Below are 22,804 nucleotides of genomic sequence, written 5' to 3' on the forward strand. Positions count from 1 at the left end.
TCTTGCACAAAGCTTTTTCATTTGCAATTCTTCATGCAAAATGTATCCTACACGTTCTTTTGAAATGCCTATAGTCTCAGTAATTTCACGCAATTTGAGTCGCCAGTCATCCGATACTATATCGTGCATTGATCGATCATTTCTGGTATTGTTACACTTTTTGGACGTCCTTCACATGGATCATCTTCAACGCTTGGGAACCCGTTTCTTAATTGTCAAAAATGAAGGAGAAGAGTGCCCATAAACTTTTATGAACTTCGAATGAATTTCTTTTGCCGTAAAACCTTCTTTTACAATGAATTTTATAACTGCACGATACTCAATTTTATCCATATCAAGGGATACAGACAACACTTTTGTTCAGAAAGCTATATAAAACAAACTACTTGATAGAATGACTTGCATTTTCACATGGATGCTTATGACAGTGTACCAACTTAGACAAAAAAATCATGCCGATAGTGTTGCTATTTATGATCAAGGCTGAGAACTTTTCAGACCACTCACCTATACATAACTATTTACCTTGTGTAAATATCTTGTATAAATAAATGCCTTGCATAGATAACTGTTTATTAATACCTTTCATATATAATTATTTTTTTATACATATACTTTATCACTCCTTAGAACTATTTATTAATACCCTGTGTACTTGTCTAATATTAAGATCCTGTTACAGCATGACCTTTGCTGTCCTTGCACCATAAAATTTCAAATGAACTAACCAACCAGCCAACTAACTCCTTCCTTATTCATATCATCATCATCAGTGGCTCTAACAGGCACTTAAGTTTTTGATAAGTACCCAAGGATAACCGGCCTTCCATGTATCCTTGGATTTTGTAACCATAACTGCAGCCTAATTCCTGGTTCATATCTGTCTTTTCTTCAGATATGAACAAAATATACTTCAGATATAAACATAAAACAAACCTCTTACATCAGTCTTTTTTCCTCCAACTCTTATAATACCATGAACAGCTCAGAGCATGCCTCCTAATGTCTGCCAGGACATCAGAAAATCGTTAATTTGGATACTGATAAGTCTCCTGTCCATATGCTATCCTTCCAGTTATGCTCAAAACATATGTTCTAGAATTAATGCCATCTTGTATCTCCTGTACAAGCATCATATTTATCTGGCCTACACCCAACAACACAGAATCAAGCATTTCTTTGTCCTTCCCCTGAAAAAGGAGATAAGTCAGTCATCAAATTATTATCACATTGCCCTTTCTTGAAAATGAATTCCTTGTTCAAATTGTCCACAAGTCATGGAAAGATGTGTAAAAACTCAGTCATTCTTGTGATATTTTCAAAGTATTTGATTGTCTGGCTTTTGATGCCTTCTCAACAAGCTGCCATCTAATAGTCTCCTTTCTTATATGATTGAATTGCCAGCTGCTCTTTGGTTGTTCATTGTATGCTGTAGCAGATGAATTCTTATCAGCAGATTATACTATTCATGTTGGAGTACCCACAGTTTTCTACTCTTATCCATGCTGTTTCTGCCAGTTCATCAGTAACTTTATCTAACTTCAAATCATATTCATATCTCAGAGTACTGAAATAATTCAAGCTTCAAGATCTTTCATAACCAGTCTTAACACTGGTCTTCTCACCATTTACAAATAGGATGAAGATAATTTACTGAACTGCAGTTCTATCAAAACTTAGTCCTTTCTTATCACCCCGAAGAAAAAAAAAAAAGATCCTACTTCATTCTATCTTCTATTCAGATAAATTTCCCTTCTTGGGTTGACTTTCATTCAGTGGTATTCACATTAAAAAGAGAAGAAAAAAAAAAAAAATAGTACATCATCATCAAATTCCTGACATGTATCTTCAAGGGATGTACAGGATATGATAGTACTACATGAAAAATTTACATCAGTACTAACTTCCTATCTACAATTTTCCTCATAATCAATCTGTTACCTGTCAAAGACTCCTACATTGTCAGATCTTATATTTTTATCTTCTAAGGCAAATTTTACCATATCAATCCACCTATATCTTGGTCTTCCTCTAGGTCTTTTTCCTGCCAACATAGCAGAGAACACTTGCTTTGCTAAACTTTCTGACCATACCAACTGAGATTAGCTCTAACACAATCCTGGGTGCCAACAATCTCAAGTTCTTTCCTAATATCCTGCTGACTTACAACTCAGATACTCCAATACTCCACTGACACACCCTACAACTGTAGTGTTTCGAATAGCTCCTCACTTGGCACCTTGTCATATGCTTTTTATAAATCTACGAAACTTATAAACAAATCTTTGTTATATTCGTATTACTTCTCAACTATTTGTCGTAAAGTGAAATTCTGATCCTGACAGCCTTTATTTTTCCTGAATCCAGCCTGTTCTTCCATAGCTTTCTTTCCGTAATCCTTCTCAACCATGTCTCAAGTATACTGATATAAATCTTACCAAGAACACTCACCAGAGAAATACCTCTGTAATTCTCACATTCAGTTTTATTTCCCTTTTTATATATGGGTACTATGAGAGCTTTACTCCAATCATCTGGAATTCGTACCTCTGTCCATGCCTTCTGAACTATGCAGTGCAGTTACTGTAAGACTTTTATATCTCCATACCTCAACATTTTTGTTCAAATATCATCTACTCCTGCTGCCTTTTTACATTTCAGGCTTTGAAGGCTTTTTCTACTTCAAGTATGGATATGTATTCCTGACTGCATGCCTGTTGAGTGCCACTGTGCTATCTCTGCTTGTTTCATTTAGCAATTTTTCGAAGTAATTACTCCATACTTCAAGGATATTTTTTTCTCCCTTTTTCATGTCACCTTTATCATCTCTAACTCCTTTTACAGCATTCTTTCCTCCATTTCTAAACTTCTTCAAGAACCTCCAGAATATCTTGCCACCTTCTTGATATTTATGCTCTATGTTCTTACCAAAGCCTTCACACTTTTGTTTAGCTAGTTTTACACAGTGTTTAGCTTTCATATATTTGTCTCTGTATTCTTTAAGAACACAAGCTGACTTATTTGACAGAAATTTTTGATATGCTTTCTTCTTTTCCTTCACTGTCTCTTTAACTTCCTGTGTCCACCATGGAGTTCTGATTTTTCTATCCTTGCAGACAACCTCACCACATGCCTCTCTGGCTTAATCAATCGGTGTTTTCTTCAGGGCTTATAGTTCGCCCACTGATTTGAGGTCCCTCGACACTTCTGCGCATCTCAGAAAAAAAAAGAATCCATTCCGATAATAGGGTAATCATTCCGTATAGTGGGATGAGTTGTTTATTATTACTGGTCGGAAAATTAACTTCTCTTTTATGATTATTGTAGTTAACTATGTTGCTTGTATAACAGTTGGAAAATTTTACCTATAAAGCACGTGATTTCGCGTGTTGGCGACCAATTCGGATGTCCTTCATTTCTTTCTCCCCTTCAGCATGAATCGACTATTCTTGGAAAGACGCGAAGCAGGGACCTGGAAACGGTGGGCGAACTATACCACTGAATCTCCAAGGTTTGGTTCTGTTCTCAAACACTTTAATTTTTTCTTGAATAATGTTTGTGTATTTTAGTCTACAGTTCACATCTGAGAGCTGTTAAACTTTTATTCGCTTTAAAACTTTCTTATGTTCTTCTTTTATTCAGTTTTATCCTACTCAAGACTAAATGGTGATCACTTACAATTTCAAATTCTCTGTACACTCTGGTGTCCTGCACCAGGGAGAAAACATCACTATCAACAATAACATAGTCAATGAGACTTTTCTTATTTCTTTCCTCTTCTCTCCATGTGAATTTGTGTACATTTTTATGTTGGATCACGGTGTTAGTAATAACCAGTCCATGTTCTGAGCAGAAATCCAACAGGTATTTGCCATTATTATTAGCTTTGCTCTTTTCTCCAAATTTTCCCAAAATATTTTTATATGTCTGACAATTATTTCCTACTCTGCTATTTAGATCCCCAACAAGGACCAACTTTTCATTTTTGATTGTGTCAGTTGCTTTCCCTAAAGCATCAAAAATTCCTCCACTTCTACCTTAGTAGAGCCTTCTGTCGGACCATAGGCACAAATAAGTCTCATTGTCCAGTTTCCCATTCTAATATTTGCCCATATTACTCTACTTGAAATTACCCATCATTCAAGATTAGTCTTGTATTTAGTGTTGAATACTATGGCTACTCCTTCTTTTCCTTGTTTGTCATTGTCTGAACATAACATTTTGTATTTATTGCTCAGAAATATATCACCAGTTTTTGTCTTTTGTTTCAGTCACCCCTGTTATGTCGATCTGGTACTTATCTAATTCCTCAGCTAACTCCATTTCTTTGCCATTCAGGCTTCTTATGTGGATAGTACCAATCTTGTAATCTGGTGGTGTTGAGTTGGGGTGTGTTTTAGGATTTGTTCCAGTAACTGACTTTTCACTTTTCATCCTGGTTCCCTGGCAAAAACAACGAGGCCTTGTTTAACCGAGTGACACCCCAGCAAGCATGAAATTCGTCATGTTGTACCATCATGTAATATTTGGTTTAAGCCAATAAGAATACAGTTTGGTTAGCTAAATCCTAAATTTCCAGCCCATCCTCGTTTGTTCAGTATCCAGGTAGATACCTAACGGGGTGCACCACGAGAAGATGACAATTGGACATTAGGTCAGAAGTCCTTGTAGGTTCTCTACATTCCTTTAAAAGCATGAAGGTCTCCTCTCTTAAACACCCCAATAATAGTACAGGAATATTATAATATTGAAAGTACATTATACTTGTTAGCCTAGTTAGCTGAGTGAGCTGAACCCACTACTTGTCCAACCAACAAGTTGTGGGTTCAGATCCTGCCATATGCATAGCCATTTGTTAAAAAGTTCCATGTTTGGTTCTCTAAAATATGCTTTTCAGAATGTTTAAAAATAAATGGGAAAAAAATGAAATTGATAAAAATTGGGGAAAAGAAATCCTTAGACCATGCATGGTACAAATCTACTATAGGTTTAATAACATAAGGAGTAGGAATCACATTTTTATTTTATTTTTTTTTTTTTATTCATTCTGTAAAGATAAGGAGATTGAGGGGAAGTGTGGTGTAACAAGATATAACTGTAATAATTTACTTCACATGATGTTTTGCTAGTTGCTATCAAATGATAATTTAAGGTTTATCTAGTTTTTTCAATATTTAGGAATTTATGTTGTGCCGTAAAGAGGAATCAGATGCTCGCAAATGCTTGAAAGAAGGAAAGCAAATTACAGCTTGTGCTCTGGAATTTCTTCAAAAACTTAAGGAAACTTGCAATGACCCACTTGAGGCATATGTTAAATGCTTGGAATTTAGTAGCCGTAATATGAAATTTAGTGAGTAAGTGCCCTTAAATTGCTTATAATATATTTGTACCATTCACCAACACTCATTTCAGGTCAGATAGCAGTTGTCGTTAAATTATTTGAATGTTCATATTTTTTTTAAAGTAACACTTTATATGTTAATGAAGTACTTACAAGGAAGATAGGTATATAAAACATGATTAAGGTTATTTTGTTTTTTCAGTATTTGATGCATAATATAGTAATGATATGTATTCTCTTAATCCTCTGCTTTTCAGACTTAAAAATATTATGATGGCTTCTGGTAAGCAGGATGTGCTATGCCTTGTCAGATTTAGTCATGTGACTTGTGTTTGGAAAAACCTGAGGTTGAATCCTATTAGCACAATTAGAAACATTTTTTAGACATGTTTCAACTGCAGCTGAGTTAGTCTTTGCAGGTGACAGTGTTTTTCTTTCTTTACCTTTGTAACTGGCAAATCAGCTGAGAAATACATGCAGTTTGCAGTCATAATATAGTAATCTACTATTTATCTGGCTTTCAAAACAATGATTCTTCAGTTAACTGATACATGTATGTCGACCAAATTATGATAGAACATCATGTAATTGTACTTCACTTACTTGACCAGAATTGCAAATTATCATTCTGGTATTAAAAAATCAGATAAACAGTAGATTACTGTACTACTACCCATGGAAGAGAATGCACAACTTCTAATCCCCCCCCCACACACACACTCCACCATCATTGATCTACTTTGGCTACAAATTTCCATATCTAAACTTTGCATTTGCTTGCTGTCTCTTTCACTCTCCAAACATTGGTAATCACTCTGAACTCCCTGGGTACGTAACTCTAAAGCTCAGTTTTCTGCATTTGAAATACCCAGTTATGAAGTCATCTGCCTCAGGAACTATGCCAACAACTCAAACTAGTTTCCCTTCTCTAACTTCACTGATTGAGTGGGCAGGAATGCCAAGATATTAACCATTAGCAACAACCTAACAGTGATAGTCTATCTACAAACCATAACACCAGACAATCCTCACTATCCTGCTAACACCCTTTACCCTTACAAGTTCTTTTTCCAAATACGTCGTAGATGCTGGTTCACCTCTCGGTAAGTCATATCATAAGCTTGTCCAAGTTTTTTCACTGTGGAGAAGAAAATTCTGTTCTGATACAAACACCTTTTCAGACTGGATAACAGAAATCTTACTGGAATGAAGAAGTCTTCACTCTCATTTTACCCAAAATTTGCAACCATTATTCAAACATCATTTTCCATCCAGTATGGCAAAGCAGTCCATGAAAAAAAATTCAGCATATCATAGGTGGCTTAAGAACAAAACTCCAGCATTGCAGTCAGGCTGTACTGCAGCTCTAAATGGCTACAAAAAACAACAAAAAATTTGAATGTGAATGTGCCAAATGTTGCAAATTTTTCTCCTTTTAAACGACAGATAAGCCTTCTGGTCTCTCATTAAAACCATTACGTGCAGCCATTGTCCATTTCATGTTTTCATCTGACATCCAGATGGTACTATTGTAACATCTTCCAGAGATGACTTATTAAGCCACTCTTCTTCTTCAACTCTTGCATTGATAACCAAGAAAATGTACCCTTGCCCACTTTATCAAGAACTACTTGCTCCCCTTTTATCCTTGGTGTTTTTTGTCACAAAGAAATTATGACTCCTAAATAACATGGATACCAACTTGTGTCTCAAAGGCAAATGAGATGACCTCTTAAACTGAAACTGTATGCATCATGAGAATGAAAATTCCATCTTGATCCACAAGAAATCAAATTCTTAATAATTTAATTCCATGTTTTTGTTTTTGAATATCTTTCAGCGATATTATTGCTGTCATCAGTTTTTGTTTTCTTTTTGTTGTTGTCCTTTTTTTTTTCCTGAAACTTGCTGTAGTTCAAAACTGCATGCACATACCTGTTTTCATTTTAAGATTTGTAGTTTGCTTGTTGTTCTGATGATGCTAAATAGAAAAATATTTTAAACTTTGTTTTTATTGCATTTTTGTATAGCATCCTAAATTAGACTTTCTGCTTTTATTGCATTTTTTTTTTTTTTTTGCTTTTTATTTTAAATATAATACTGGATTATAATGTGCTGTATTTTCTCAAATAAATTACAACCTGAATAAACTATTATAACCCTACCTTTTTTACATGTTTTTTTTAAGTAAGCGATGCCATTTTAGCCCTGTATAGCTTTTAGAGATGGGGGGGATCAATCTCAGACAGTAGCCAATCACAGATAGCTGCCCCAAGACTATCACTAATCATGAATGGCATCCATTGAAGAGATGGCTGACAAGTGCCATCTCATAGTCCCTAATCCTAACACTTTATTTTCTGAAATAGTATGGATTCTACAGTCAATTTCCTTGAGTTTACAGGATGAAAAACCTGAGTTTAACAGAAAACTTTTGATTTTATTGAAGTATGATTGCATATGTAGACTCTGTTGCTTATTCAATCAAGACTTTTTCAACTGAAGGTAAATTAGCTTATCTGATACAGATAAGCAGAAAACAAATATTTTCTTCCTCAATCTGGACATACCAGCCAGAGATATAACAGATTTCTAGATGAGCAGTTACACCCTCCATGGCATTGATTAGGTTTGTGCAAAGTCAAATTGCTTGGTTTCATGTGTAAACAATGACAGACAAGTTGGTCTAACCAGTTAATGAAAAATGATGATTAGTATATATAGCAAGTATAAATGCACATAGTAGTAATATTAAAATTGGAATGAAATTTGGATTTCAGTACTACTGTGTGCTAAAATAGTTTGGAGGAAGAAAAAGTACAGTAGTTCTCCCCCCCCCCCCTTACTTGTGGTCAACCCTAGTCCGAAGGTATTAAATGGAAAATTCCAGAAATAAACAATTTATAATTACAATTTATAATCCACAGAGATGATATCACACGTAAAGCATGCCATTGCGATAAAATGAAGTTAAAGCTATCAAGACAACTGAATCGTCTCGCCTTCCTAAAACGCTGCTGGGATAACCAGGTAATTCCTAACTGTGTGAAATTCAAGCACCGTTTCTCTTTGAAAAAGGCACTTCGTATTTATAACCGTGATAGCCAAGCCTTACTCAGAGAACAAATTACCGCGACTCGAAGATGACCTTTCAATCATCTTAAGCCACGAAATTTGGTCTATTTTATACGACATCTCGTGCACTGCAGCGGAGAAAGAATTTAAAAAAGTATGAGATCGACACATCAAAAAATTTGAAAATTTAAAAAAGAACTCGATCTTGAAATCACAACTTCCTACCGAAACGGTAGTCAACCTTTCATCAATTAGTGTAAAACCTGAAGCACTCGACGCCCTCGTACGTGGCCACAACTTCACCATTGTGCCCAGAAGAATACCTGCGGAAGATATTATGATAAGAATTGAATGCAGGATACGACACCTTCCAAACCACGTCGCCAACGATATTAGACTGGATGTAGCTTGTGTTCTGACCAAAGCTAAACCACCAAAAGCCAACATGCCCAGTAAGGAAATTAAATCTCTACTGGAATTAAAGAAAAACAAGAAAATAACAATCCAAAGCTGATAAAGGGAACGCCACAGTATTGCTTAACCAAAAGGATTACACAGGTAAGCTGAAAGCTTTATTGTTAGATTGGGCTACTTACCTCCCTATCGAGTACAATCCCACCAACTCACAAATTAGAAAACTCCACAGGCTCCTTAAGAAGGTCACGTCTTGGCCTGTGGAAATCACTAACAAATTAAAACCATTTAACTCCATACCCCCCCCCCCCCGTATTTATGGACTCCCAAAAATACATAAGGAAAATGTGCCATTACGTCCCATAGTGGATGGCATTGATTCCCCCACATACAAACCAGCTAAACATTTGGCCACACACAATCTCACACAATACTCGCAACACACCTTCACACATAAAAAACTCAGCCCACTTCAAAGCCAGCATAGAAAACCTTACACTTTACAGCACTGACATAATGGTCAGTTTTGATGTCTCCTCCTTATTCACAAATGTCCCACTCAAAGAATCCTTAGAGCTAATCCAAGCTAAATTTCCTCCCAATATCACAGCCCTTTTTCAGTTCACAATGAACTCAGGCTATTTTGTTTGGCAAGGAAAATTCTACAAACAAATAGAGGGGACAGCCATGGGTTCTCCACTCTCCCCACCCTTGGCCAACTTTTATATGGAGACTTTTGAAGAGAAAGCCTTAAACTCTGCCCCACAAAAACCAACCATTTGGCTTCGCTATGTTGATGATGTGTTCGCTATTTGGCCACATGACTCCGATGCACTCCTCTCCTTCCTAACACATATAAACAACCAACACCCCAGAATCAAATTCACCCTGGAAGAAGAAAAAAACAACTGCCTTCCTTTCTTAGACACACTAGTCACCCACCAGCCTGATGGAACCTTGGTTTTCTCAGTTTATAGAAAACCCACCCATACAGGCAGATACGTTCACCAACAATCCCACCACCCCTCCTCGCAACAATATGGAGTCATTAAGACACTATACAACAGGGCTAAACTTATCTGTTCAAATGACAGTGACCTAACCACAGAACTAAACCACATTCTCAACACTTTCTCAGCCAATAGAAACTATCCCCCCCCCCCCCAAAAAAAAAAAATCCAAAAAATATTGAAACCAGTAAACCACAACCCCCCCCCCCCTCACAACAAGGATTACTTTAAATCCATCACCATACCCTATATCCGAGGCACCTCGGAAAAAATTACAAAAATTCTAAAAAAAACATGACTTAACTTCTTGTTGAAAGTTTATTTTTCACTTGGTTACAGTATAATAAAATTAGTTTAATCCTTTATCCAAGTGTGAGCAAACAAAGTTTGCGCCTGAAAGTATCTTCAGGACTGGGGTAAGGTGGTATAACACGAGGGCAACTCGTTGCAAAGATCCACCTTTGCAACGAGTTGCCCTGATGCAGTACCACCTTACCCCAGTCCTGAAGATACTTTCAGGCGCAAACTTTGTTTGCTCACACTTGGATAAAGGATTAAACTAATTTTATTATACTCTAACAAAGTGAAAAATAAACTTTCAACATCTTTCTCTAAATCCAGAGTAATTTATTAAAAAAGGGTCGCACACCATTTGGCAACTCCTATAGGTAGAGATGATCTGCTAATGCTTCTGGCTGGTATCTCCACTTGGGCCTGGCTCCCACTGAAGAGACCTCAATAAAGGTCGAAACTAGTCTGAGTAGTGGCCCTTCCCTTAATGCATAGCATTAGACATATCCGCAAGGAGATGTGTTTTGCATTATAGGAGATACTGAGATAGGAGTGTTGGTAGCTTGCTCCACCTTTGCAACGAGTTGCCCTGGTGTTGTACCACCTTACCCCAGTCCTGAAGATACTTTCAGGTGCAAACTTTGTTTGCTCACACTTGGATAAAGGATTAAACTAATTTTATTATACTCTAACCAAGTGAAAAATAAACTTTCAACGTCTTTCTCTAAATCCAGAGTAATTTATTAAAAAAGGGTGGCACACCATTTGGTAACTCCTATAGGTAGAGATGATCTGCTAATGCTTCTGCCTGGTATCTCCACTTGGGCCTGGCTCCCTCCCACTTAAGAGACCTCAATAAAGGTCGAAACTAGTCTGGGTAGTGGCCCTTCCCTTAATGCATAACATTAGACATATCCGCAAGGAGATGTGTTTTGCATTATAGGAGATACTGAGATAGGAGTGTTGGTAGCTTGCTCCACCTTTGCAACGAGTTGCCCTGGTGTTGTACCACCTTACCCCAGTCCTGAAGATACTTTCAGGTGCAAACTTTGTTTGCTCACACTTGGATAAAGGATTAAACTAATTTTATTATACTCTAACCAAGTGAAAAATAAACTTTCAACGTCTTTCTCTAAATCCAGAGTAATTTATTAAAAAAGGGTGGCACACCATTTGGTAACTCCTATAGGTAGAGATGATCTGCTAATGCTTCTGCCTGGTATCTCCACTTGGGCCTGGCTCCCACTTAAGAGACCTCAATAAAGGTCGAAACTAGTCTGGGTAGTGGCCCTTCCCTTAATGCATAACATTAGACATATCCGCAAGGAGATGTGTTTTGCATTATAGGAGATACTGAGATAGGAGTGTTGGTAGCTTGCTCCACCTTTGCAACGAGTTGCCCTGGTGTTGTACCACCTTACCCCAGTCCTGAAGATACTTTCAGGTGCAAACTTTGTTTGCTTACACTTGGATAAAGGATTAAACTAATTTTATTAACTTCTTTACAGACCATATAAAAAAATTGCCATCCCTTATCCACTCTACTAAAGACCAAGCCTCCTTAAATCTACCTGGTGTATACCAGGTCCCTTGCAGCTGTAAGCTGTCCTGCTTTGGCTAAACAGGCAAGACATCCAATATCAGAATTTCAGAAGACAAGGACTACATCCGGTTTCACCAGTACAGCCACACTGGTCTTGCTGACCATGCGCTGGATACTTGCCATAGAATACGGTGGAGGAAAGCCACGATAGTACACCACACCGTACTAAATACAAGTATGAAAAGCTTTTCATGGAATCAGCTTCAGCCCTAAGAAACAATCCGAACCTCGACAAATTTGACTGCATGAGAATGCATCAAATTTGGGAAACCTACATCAGAAGACTACACCCGTTAGAGGGCACCATCAGGACTTTAGGAGAAATAATAGCTTCCTGCTTCTTCTTCATTTACTGTTTGTTGTGCATGTGTCTTGGTCTTAAGTTTCTTGAAAATGGCAACGTGACATTGCCGAAATACTGAAGTATATTAAAATTTATTTTAATGTATATCCTAGTGACGTTGTAATTTCCTTAAATTACTTAGTAAAAAATTCCACGAGAATTTATAATTACATTGGCAAAGAGTGGATATTAGATCCAACATTATTTCAAAGTCGAATTATTGAAAAAACTATGAAAGGTTCATAAGTTGACCTGAGAGCTTAGGCGAATACAATCTTCATCATCCCGAAGTTGTCTTAGCTACTTAAGTCAGGTAGGTAGTTCAACACAGGGATGTCGATGATTGTATTCTCATAAGCTCTCAGGTCAACTTATGAAACTTTCATAGTTTCTACAAACATTCAGCTTTAAAATAATGTCAGATCTGATATCCACTTTGCCTAATTAAAACTAAACATATTTGGTCATTTTTTAATTAAAATACAAACTTTTTTAATACAGACCAATAACTACAAACTTATATTAAAGCCTACCAGTTTCGCCAGCAAACTGTCTGGCTTTTTCAAGGCATTTACGGAAAGATATAAAAACTAGTAAATGCAAATTGAAAGGAACATAAAAAACGTAAACAAACTAGTAGCTAAGGTTACACGTTCGCGTGACAGAGAGGACTTATTGTTCTTATTCATTATCACGCATGCGTGTTTGTTGTAAACATGTGATGTGATTACTGGTTAGCTGTAGTTCAGATTGATTTAGAGAGAGGATCAAATTTTTCCATGAACTGCTTAGGATTGCACCCTGATTTCTGTTGAGGTTTCCACCAGTTATTAACACTATTGTGGCTTCCTTAAATAAATGATGTCTGTAGTCGTCATCCAGATATGGCATGGAGCTGTTTTGCTACTCTATCGTGTGGTTAGATGTACAGAAATGATGTGCTAAGCCAGAAGAGATACTTCTGTTGTTGTGGTTTACATCACCAGCATGTTCTTTTTGTCTGATTTCTAAACTCCGTGAAGTTTGTCCGACGTAGGCAAGACTGCAGGAACAAGGAATGTAATATACTCCTGGATATTTGTAGAATGGCACCTTATCTTTTGGGGATCCTAAAACTTGTCTAATGCTGGGGGTTGGTTTGACCACTGTGATGTTGCAGGCTCTTAGTATTCTAGCTATTTGATAAGAAATTGACTTGATGAAAGGGGTCACTACAGTAGTAGTGATCCCTTTATAGTAGTGAGTATATGTTCTTCTTTCCAATATGAAATTCATTTTATCCTGCTCAAGACTAAATGGTGATCACTTACAATTTGAAATCCTCTGAATGCTCTGGTGTCCTGCACCAGGGAGAAAACATCACTATCAACAATAACATAGTCAATGAGACTTTTCTTATTCCTTTCCTCTTCTCTCTATGTGAATTTGTGCACATTTTTATGTTGGAACATGGTGTTAGTAATAACCAGTCCATGTCCTGAGCAGAAATCCAACAGATATTTGCCATTATTATTAGCTTTGCTCTTTTCTCCAAATTTTCCCAAAATATTTTTGTATGTCTCACAGTCATTTCCTACTCTGCTATTTAGATCCCCAACAAGGACCACCTTTTCCTTTTTCATTGTGTCAGTTGCTTTTTCTAAAGCTTGCAAAAATTTCTCCACTTCTACCTTAGTAGAGCCTTCTGTGGGACCATAGGCACAAATAAATCTCATTGTTCAGTTCCCCATTCTCATGTTTGCCCACATTACTCTACTTGAGATTACCTGCCATTCAAGAAGATTAGCCTCGTATTTTGTGTTGAATACTATGGCTACTCCTTTTCTTTGATTGTCATTGCCTGAATATAACATTCATTGAATTTTAATACTGTTTTTCCTGTTTTTTTATATGATTTCTGCTCACTGCACATGGAAGGGCTAAGAATTGAATTACATACACAAATTACAAATCAGAGTTTCAGGTGTCCATTTATGAAAGCCAATGAAAATTCTTTACCACCATTTATTTGTAGAAAATTTTTTTATTAATAAAAAGTAAGTTATATTAGCCTATAATTTTTTTTTGTTGTTTTAATCATGGGAACAAGCAAAGTTTGTGCATGAAATATATTCACAATTATACTATTTGGGAAAGGTTGAGTGATCTTTTACATCGAAAACTGATCTAAAAGATCACTCAAAATACTCAGCAATATGCTGTGCCAGAAATTCACCATGCAGAGCAGCATGCAAAAATGCAAATAAGCTAAACCCTTAGACTTATCCAGCTAAACCCTTGGACTTATCCAGTATGCTTTACTCCTGAGGCAATCATTCTCCAGAAGACATTGATTGAGGCCCTGTCAGTACGAGCTAAACCATAGGTCATTATCCAATGAAATATGGTGATCAATGAACCCATGCAGTTAGTGTGAAAGCACACTTACTCCATTGCAGAAGCCATATTTTTCATGCCAGTGAAAATGGTGTTTGCGATAATATTAAAATAGTCTGTGTTAGAGCTGTTTGTAGAAGGTCCCCCTCCCCCCACACGCTTGGTTACAAAATAAATTATATTAGATTTTTGATTTTTGTTTTAACCTTTACTTAAGTGTATGGCAAGTTAGTATATTATTTCTAGTATTAAACCACTCAAAAAGATGTTGCAATATGACTAGTTTCATGAAAAAACCTTTGTTTCACTTCACCAGGAAATAGCACAAAGAAATTTAAAAAACTACAAGCAAAGTAATAACATTTAACATTTCTAGTGAAGAATATTTAATTGCGGAGATCGCGGTTGAAAAAATTGCAGCTTTATGTCGCATGTATCCGAGAGATACATTCATTACTAGTATGTGCTGAAATGCGATTAAAAAAAACTAAAAAAAAAAAAAACTGCAAATATAATACATGATGGTTTATTTATTTTCAGTTACAATCTAGAAATTATTGAACAAAGAAACAAAGAAAAAAAAAAAAACTAAACCAATACTATACTGACATCTGAGTTCGCAGTATCTCTCAGATACAATTTACTATCACTTTCGACTCTATCATTCTCATCATCGGACTCGAGTAACATTCGCTGAATCTCTTCAACATCTGATGGATTATCCAATTGATATATTTTTCCAGCCATTTTCAACAATAAATTTAAAAAAAAAAAAACTAAGCCAATACTCTACTTACTCTACTGACATTGGAGTTCGTGGTATCTCTCAGATACAATTTACTATCAAATATCACAAACCTTTACATAACACATGTTAAACTAAACTTATGGCATAAATAATGCAAAATATCATTTGTATGCACAGCTAGTCATAACCTCCAAGCTCCAACTGGATATGTGTAAGAATATTTATATTAAAACAATTTGTTTGTATCTGTCAGATCAGCCGTGACCTCCGCAGGGTTAAACAATGGAAAGTGTGCATTTGTTGTTATGCTCACTGCTGATTTGTGGGTTGCTGTATACTTGTGGTAGATACAAGTATGTCGTGATGGATTAAGGAGGGCGAGATTTGATGTAAAATCATCAAATTTGCAGCATACCTGTGTTAATGCTAGACTCATGTAATTGACTGTAAATTTATAGTATTTTACAGTTTACACTACATTGACTATATTCAGATCTTATTACAGTATATATTTTTATTTAGTAAGACATGACAAAAATGAAAATTTTGAGACAGAAATTTTAAATTTTATTATGCAAGTGCCTTGTTTTCAGTGTAAAATTCAAGTTTGCTTGTACACAAATATCTTAACTCAACCAGTCTGTTGTACTTGAAGACCTAATCATTGTTGAATTACTGATGGTCAATTGGTGGTACTTTAGTTTAACATTTGTATCGTAATAAACCAATATTACATAAATAGTAGGCAGGGGAAAGTTTTTATACAAATATAATTGTATAAATAGACAAAAGTACACTGTAATTTGGACATAAATATTTTTGATATCAAAATTTGGCAGCACACTGTTCGAGAAACACTGCTGTAGAGGATACTTCATTTCAGCTGATTCTTTGAAAGCTTTTGAGTGAAAGCAGTAATCTGTGTGGAGTATTGTTTGTTACTAAATGTTTTGTATCTGTTGTACAACATGTGCTTCCAGCCCTGATTTTTACTTTTTTTCATTCTCTGCATCCTTGATGTGTGCCAATTGGCGTATCTCCTCAGATCTGCCAGTTTGTCCTATGTAGTGTAGCCCACAACTGCAATTGATCTTGTAAACACCTGATTTTTTTTTTAAGTGGTGGTTTAGGAGTATGTGTAATATAAAGGAGCATTGATTCTTCCATATATACAATCAATCATAGATAAAATAGCAAGATTGCTTCTTCAAAAAAATCTTTAAAGTTGCTTTCTTCCCATTCAACAACATCTCCATTCATCTGAAACCTCCTAAACCACCATATCTTCCACTTAAAAAAACCAGGTGTCTACAAGATCAGTTGCAGCTACTCTACATAGGACAAACTGGCAGATTCTGATATGCTGATCAGAACACATCAAGGATGTTGAGGATGAAAGAAAGCACATATCAGGACTGGCAGCACATACGACAGATACAAAACATTTAGTACAGTGACAACAAACTGAAATGCTCCCAATTGATTACTACTTATTTTTACTCAAGTGCATTATCATTTTAATTTTTCATTTTTCCTATAATGTTTGTATAGTTGAGTCTACAGTTTACCTGTAAAAGATGCTTGACTGATTCATTTTAAACTTTTTTTTATATGCTGTTCTTTTCAATATGATATTAATTTTTAATCCTACTTAGCACTGATGATCACTTCCAATTTCAAATCCTCCGTACAATCTTGTATCGTGATCTAGCACGAGGATATCACTATCAATAATGATATCACAATGAAGCTTTTCTTATTTCTTGTGTCTTTCCCCCAAGTTAAACTTGTGCACATCTTTATGTTAGAACATAGTGTTAGTAAATGATTAGTTCTTGAACATCCTGGAGTATACTCCAGTAAAGTTCCTTGTGTCTGCAGTTTAGCCTACTTTGGACATACTGGTAGATCAATTAACATCCACCTTGAAGAACACAAAAATTACATTTGCAGAATTACAAATGATTTTTATAGTCATCTGTATGGAAAGTTGGGATTGGCAGACTATGCTCTGGATGACCTTTCACATAGGATCAGATGGAGAAAACAATCTTATATTATATAGAAATCATTACAGGTCTGAGAGGCTATTATTAGAATCAGCATCAGCTATGAAGCACTTTCCCAACCTCAACAAGTATGGTTGCATTAATTTACAAAAGATCTGAGAGACTATCATTTTAAGACCCAATAGATGGACTTCTCTAATTTAACTTTGTAGTCATCTGCAAAGACAGCCATGATCTATTAGGTGTCAGTTACAATTTAAATTGTTTTCACAATTTCTTAGTTTAGTACTGTGTGCCTGTCACAGTTATCATCGTGGTCTGATAATGCTGGTTAGAAAACCAGCAAAATGTGATTTTCCTGGAACACTCTGGAATAACATTCTTAATAACATTCTGGATATATAATTGTATATGAATAAATGATTTTTATAAATATCTTATAATCCATATTAGTAAAGGATTTGGGCTACCAACTGATCAATTTGTTTAGGTCCTTAATTTTCTTATGATTAAAAAACTGGGGGTGCTTAAGGGTCAAAGCTATATAACTGAGAGGAGACCTCCACATAGCCTTTAAAGGAATGTGGAGAACTGACTAGGGCTTCTGACCTAATGTCCAGTCCTCACCTTCTTGTGGTGCAACCTGTTAGGTATCTACCTGGATACTGAACGAACTAAAATGGGCTGGAAATTTGAATTTAGCTGACCAAATTGTATTCTTATTGGCTTAAACCATAATAAAAAATTATGGTACAGTATGACAAAATTTCATGCCAGCTGGGGCGTCGCCCAGTTAAACAAGCCCCCATTCTTTTCAACAGGGAACCAGTGCAAACAGCAAAAAGTCAGCTACTGGAGCAAATCCTAAAACACACCGCAACTCAACATCACCAGAGTTCAAGATCGGTACTATCAACATAAGAAGCCTGAATGGCAAAGAAATGGAGCTAGCTGAGGAATTAGATAAGTACCAGATCGACATAATAGGGGTGACTGAAAAAAAAAAGACAAAAACTGGTGATATCTTTCTGAGCAATAAATACAAAATGTTATATTCAGACAATGACAAACAAGGAAAAGAAGTAGTAGCCATAGTATTTAACACTAAATATGAGGCTAATCTTCTTGAATGGCAGGCAGTCTCGAGTAGAGTGATGTAGGCAAATATCAGAATTAGGAACTGGACAATGAGACTTATTTGTGCCTTTGGTCCCACAGAAGGTTCTATATAAGGTAGAAGTGGAGAAATTTTTTCAGGCTTTAGAAAAAGCAGCTGACACAATGAAAAACGAAATGTTGGTCCTTGTTGGGGATCTAAATAGCAGAGTAGGAAGTGATTGTCAGACATACAAAAATACTTTGGGAAAATTTGGAGAAAAGAGCAAAGCTAATAATAATGGCAAATATCTGTTGGATTTCTGCTTCAGGACATGGACTGGTTATTACTAACACCATGTTGCAACATAAAAATGTGCACAAATTCACATGGAGAGAAGAGGAAAGGAATAAGAAAAGTCTCATTGACTATGTTATTGTTGATAGTGATGTTTTCTCCCTGGTGCAGGACACCAGAGCATTCAGAGGATTTCAAATTGTAAGTGATCACCATTTAGTCTTGAGCAGGATAAAATGAATTTCATATTGAAAAGGAGAACATATAAGAAAGTTTTAAAGCAAATAAAAGTTTAACAGCTCTCAGATGTAAACTGTAAACTAAAATACACAAACATTATTCAAGAAAAAATTAAAGAGTTTGAGAACAGGAACCAAACTTTGGAGATTCAGTGGTAAGCCCAGAAGAAAACACTGATTGATTAAGCCATAGAGGCATGTGATGAGGTTGTCTGCAAGGATAGAAAAATCAGAACTCCATTGTGGCAGAGGAGTTAAAGAGGCAGTGAAGGAAAAGAAGAAAACATATCAAAAGTTTCTGGCAAATAAGTCAGCTTGTGCTCTTAAAGAATACAGAGACAAATGTAAGAAAGCTAAACAAAAGTGTGAAGACCAGTTAGAACATAAATATCAAGAAGTAGCAAGATATTCTGGAGGTTCTTGAAGAAGCTCAGAAATGGAGGAACAAGTACTGTAAAAGGAATTACATGAAAACTGGAGGAAAAGATATCCTTGAAGAATGGAGTAATTACTTCGAAAAATTGCTAAATGAAATAAGCAGTGATAGCACAGTTTAGCATGATCTTCAATAAAATTTTGCATGAGATATTAAACTAATAGTTCTATAGTTCTTGCAAGCTTTCATAATGTTGGAGTCTTGACAGATAACAGACTGATTTGGAGGAAAATTGTAGATTGGAAGTTAGTAATGATGTAAATTTTTCTTGTAGTACTATCATATCCTGTACACCTCTTGAGGATACATGTCAGGAATTTGATGATGGTGATTAAAAAACTGTATAACTGCTAACAAAGCTGATAATACAAGTTTTGAAGTGAGAAAAGTATCAAAAATTATAACCAAAATTTTAAGAAAGCTCCAGATAGATTATTAGAATCAAATTTTGAACTCATCTAAACTGTTGGTTTACCTTGCTTTAATATGTTGACCTGCTAACATGACCCCTACAGGAAATATTGCCTTATCTTGTGAAATGTAAGGTGTTGAATAAGACTGTGTCATACTGTTGAAGTGTCCTATCTTTCTTTTTTGTCCTCATTAGCAGTCGTCTCTAATGCTAACTGTAAAATGCAGCAGAGGTAAATTCTTTATAATGGAGGGATAATCTAGCTTGCAAGTCAAATTCATCAGCCTTCTTTTGTCATTCAAGTTTCATTATGATTTCCATCTGTAATGAAAACAGCATTGGGAATATCATTTTACTGATTAGCATGGTATCATATCTCTGTATAGTGTTAATTTTCTGTCTTACTGTATGCATGTTCTTACAAGTTTGGAAAATTTGCTTTATATATAGCTCTTAATAAACACTGAACAAATTGGGGATCAGTCAAGAAACTCCAAGCGCCTCTAGACATCTTCATGGCTTCAAGTAGCTATCTGACTTTTCATAACATACCAGCTTATGATCTACTGAGAAATTCCTGGACAATGCCTGGCAATGTTTATGAACCAGAAGCTTGTGTGGCAGCAAGATATTGAAATGGTATTGTTAATATATCTCCTTGCAACTATGCAGCATCCACTATATGAGGGTTTAGTATTTTTAGATATCTACTAGATCTACATATAGAAAGGCTTAGGTATTGATTATTCATAAGAGTACTGCATGATATAAACAAAACCAGGAGAGTAAAAGAATAAATTAATTTATTAAACTGAATAATATTTCATTGGTTTTTAACCTGACATCTTCAGAGCACAAATTATTACTGCTGCAAGCACATAGCACTCAACTAAATTGTTGTAGAAACAGTTCGAATGTAACTGAAAAAGAAGAAATGTCCCAACATGGTGCCCTCTATGAGCCAGATAACCGTGAAGTTAAATTGGAGAAGTCAGGCTTGTCTGGTCTCAGAATGAATGACTTAGAAATCTTTGGCAAATGAATGCAACCATACTCGATGTTTTTGGGGAGTGCCTCATAGGTGATGCTAATTCTAAAAATAATTTGCAGACACATTGTAACTGTGTGTAATATAGATGTCTTCCATCTAATTGCATATGAAGACCTATCTAGAGCCTGGTCTGCCAATTCACAGATGATAATGGATGTAATTTTTGTGTTCTTTGAGACAGATGTTAACTGATTTACCAGTCTGTCCAAAGTAGGCTAAACTGTAGGCACTAGGAACTTTGTGTGCTTCTGAATATGCAAGATAATGAAGTTGAGTTTTTGGAGAACAGATGAAGGTAGCTAGCTGAATATTTGCAGAGAATTTTATGTATCTTTTGATCTAATTTTATCTATCTTTTCTAATGTATCCTTAATATATGGGATGGGAATAGTTTTACTGTGATCTTGTGCATTGTTTGTAGGAGGGATGGGGGGGGGCATACATAATTTTATTTGTTTTATAGGGATTGTAGCTGTTGGCTAAGGAAACTCTGAGGAAACAGTCTGATCATGGAATTGCAGAGTGACATTTAGAGACTTCCCACTTGACATTTTGTAGTGACAGTGGATTCTAGGTTGTGAGTGTATTCCAGTAGAGACTGAACATGATATTATGATCAGAATTATCACGAAGAGAGGTCACTTCAACATTATTATTAGAAGGAAAAACCGGTTAAGAAAAGATGCAGCGTTGGATGTGTGCAGAAAGGATTTTCAGGTATTTTGGTTGGCAGATGAACAGTTTGTTTTAGGTCATTCTTTGAGTTTTTGATTAAAAAGATTCACTTTACTTTAATATTAGCCAAAGCAGGCAAGAGTGCACAATGTACCAATATGCTTACCACATGAACCAAAGATGGCAGTAATAAAGCAAGTGTCAGCAGGACCTGAATTTCAGAAGTACCATACCTGCAAGCAGGATTATGAAAAAGTCTTCATTGTGCCAATCATTGCATGCTAATTGTACAAAGAGGAGTCGGTGATAAAAATTGTGATGAACATCTGCCAGAAATTTCTTTTATTAATTCATTAAACAGTTTCTGAACTTTGTAAATTGTATGGATAGCCTAGAACAGTGCTGTGTCTTGCTTGATGATACTTCCTTGTAATTTGGTGATTGGCCGGTGAATTTAGCACTTGTAAAATTGGTGATTTTTGTCTGTTTTATTGTGTTTTTCCCTTAGAAAATTAGTATTTTAGTGTATACTAGGGCCCCCCCCCCTAGTTCCGGACTGGTAGGCCGGTTCTCCTTGAATTCTGATGACTCAAATTTTGAAGACTCGACACTTAGGCTAGCCCCCGAATTTCAAAACGTTTCAAATAACAAAAAGGCTTATCATTTTATATTATAGAGTAGATTAGTGTAGATTTTAGTGTTTTTAGTATATTCAATGTTTTATAACATGCTTTTGTTAAGATATTTCAATAATAAGTATAGTTTAAAATGGCACCAAGAATGCACAAGAATTGTAATGCTAAGAAGAGCAGCGAAGTCGAGAACAAGAAAGCATGCTGCGTTAATGAGATTATTGAAGATATTGAGGAGGCTGTTGAAAATGAATTAATCTCCAAAGTGAGGTTAAAGCAAATTATCAGAGAAAGATGATGTGGGAATTACAGAAAGTCGAGAGGCATTTAAATGAACATAGGAAGGAAAAGAAAATTAAGCAGCAAAATAATAAACAACAAAGCACGTAATCAATCAAGTAAGTCAATAAGTAGCGAAAATCAGGTAAGTAACATTGTTTGTAAAAAGGATGTTATTTGGAATGTGACTATAATAAAACATGCTATTAATGAGTGGGTTATAACTTCAAGTTTACCCGAAGCAAAAATTAACAGTATAATGCAAACAACTAGCAACAAGTTCAGTATGAGAGAGGACATGAAAGAGTTGTTGGAAGAGGTGAAGATGAAGAGTGAGAAATTGATAATAGTAAGTATATTACCTCGATGTGATAAAAATGAATTAAGAAGAAGGACTATGTTGGCAACGATTCGATGCATAGGCTATGTAAAAGGAATGGATGAGAGTTTTTGGATATGTGGAGTGAGTTTGAGGAA

General features: G+C 35.7%; 1 protein-coding gene across 3 annotated transcripts in view; it reads left to right on the forward strand.

Moving 5' to 3' along the window:
- Nucleotides 1–22,804, forward strand: part of LOC150102803 (NADH dehydrogenase [ubiquinone] 1 alpha subcomplex subunit 8-like) — a 38,279-nt gene that overhangs the window by 9,730 nt on the left and 5,745 nt on the right. For 2 of the 3 annotated variants that reach the window (XM_090398979.1, XM_090398980.1), the window contains exon 2: nt 5,179–5,354. In XM_090398979.1, the coding sequence (XP_090255105.1) occupies nt 5,179–5,354 (176 nt within the window). The remainder of the gene's footprint in view (nt 1–5,178; nt 5,355–22,804) is intronic. The other variant, XM_090398981.1, reaches the window with a different exon arrangement.

Source organism: Typopeltis vanoorti, chromosome 10 (genome assembly GCF_054136105.1).
Source record: "Typopeltis vanoorti isolate ZY-2024b chromosome 10, IOZ_Tvanoo_1.0, whole genome shotgun sequence".
Taxonomy (NCBI): domain Eukaryota; kingdom Metazoa; phylum Arthropoda; class Arachnida; order Uropygi; family Thelyphonidae; genus Typopeltis; species Typopeltis vanoorti.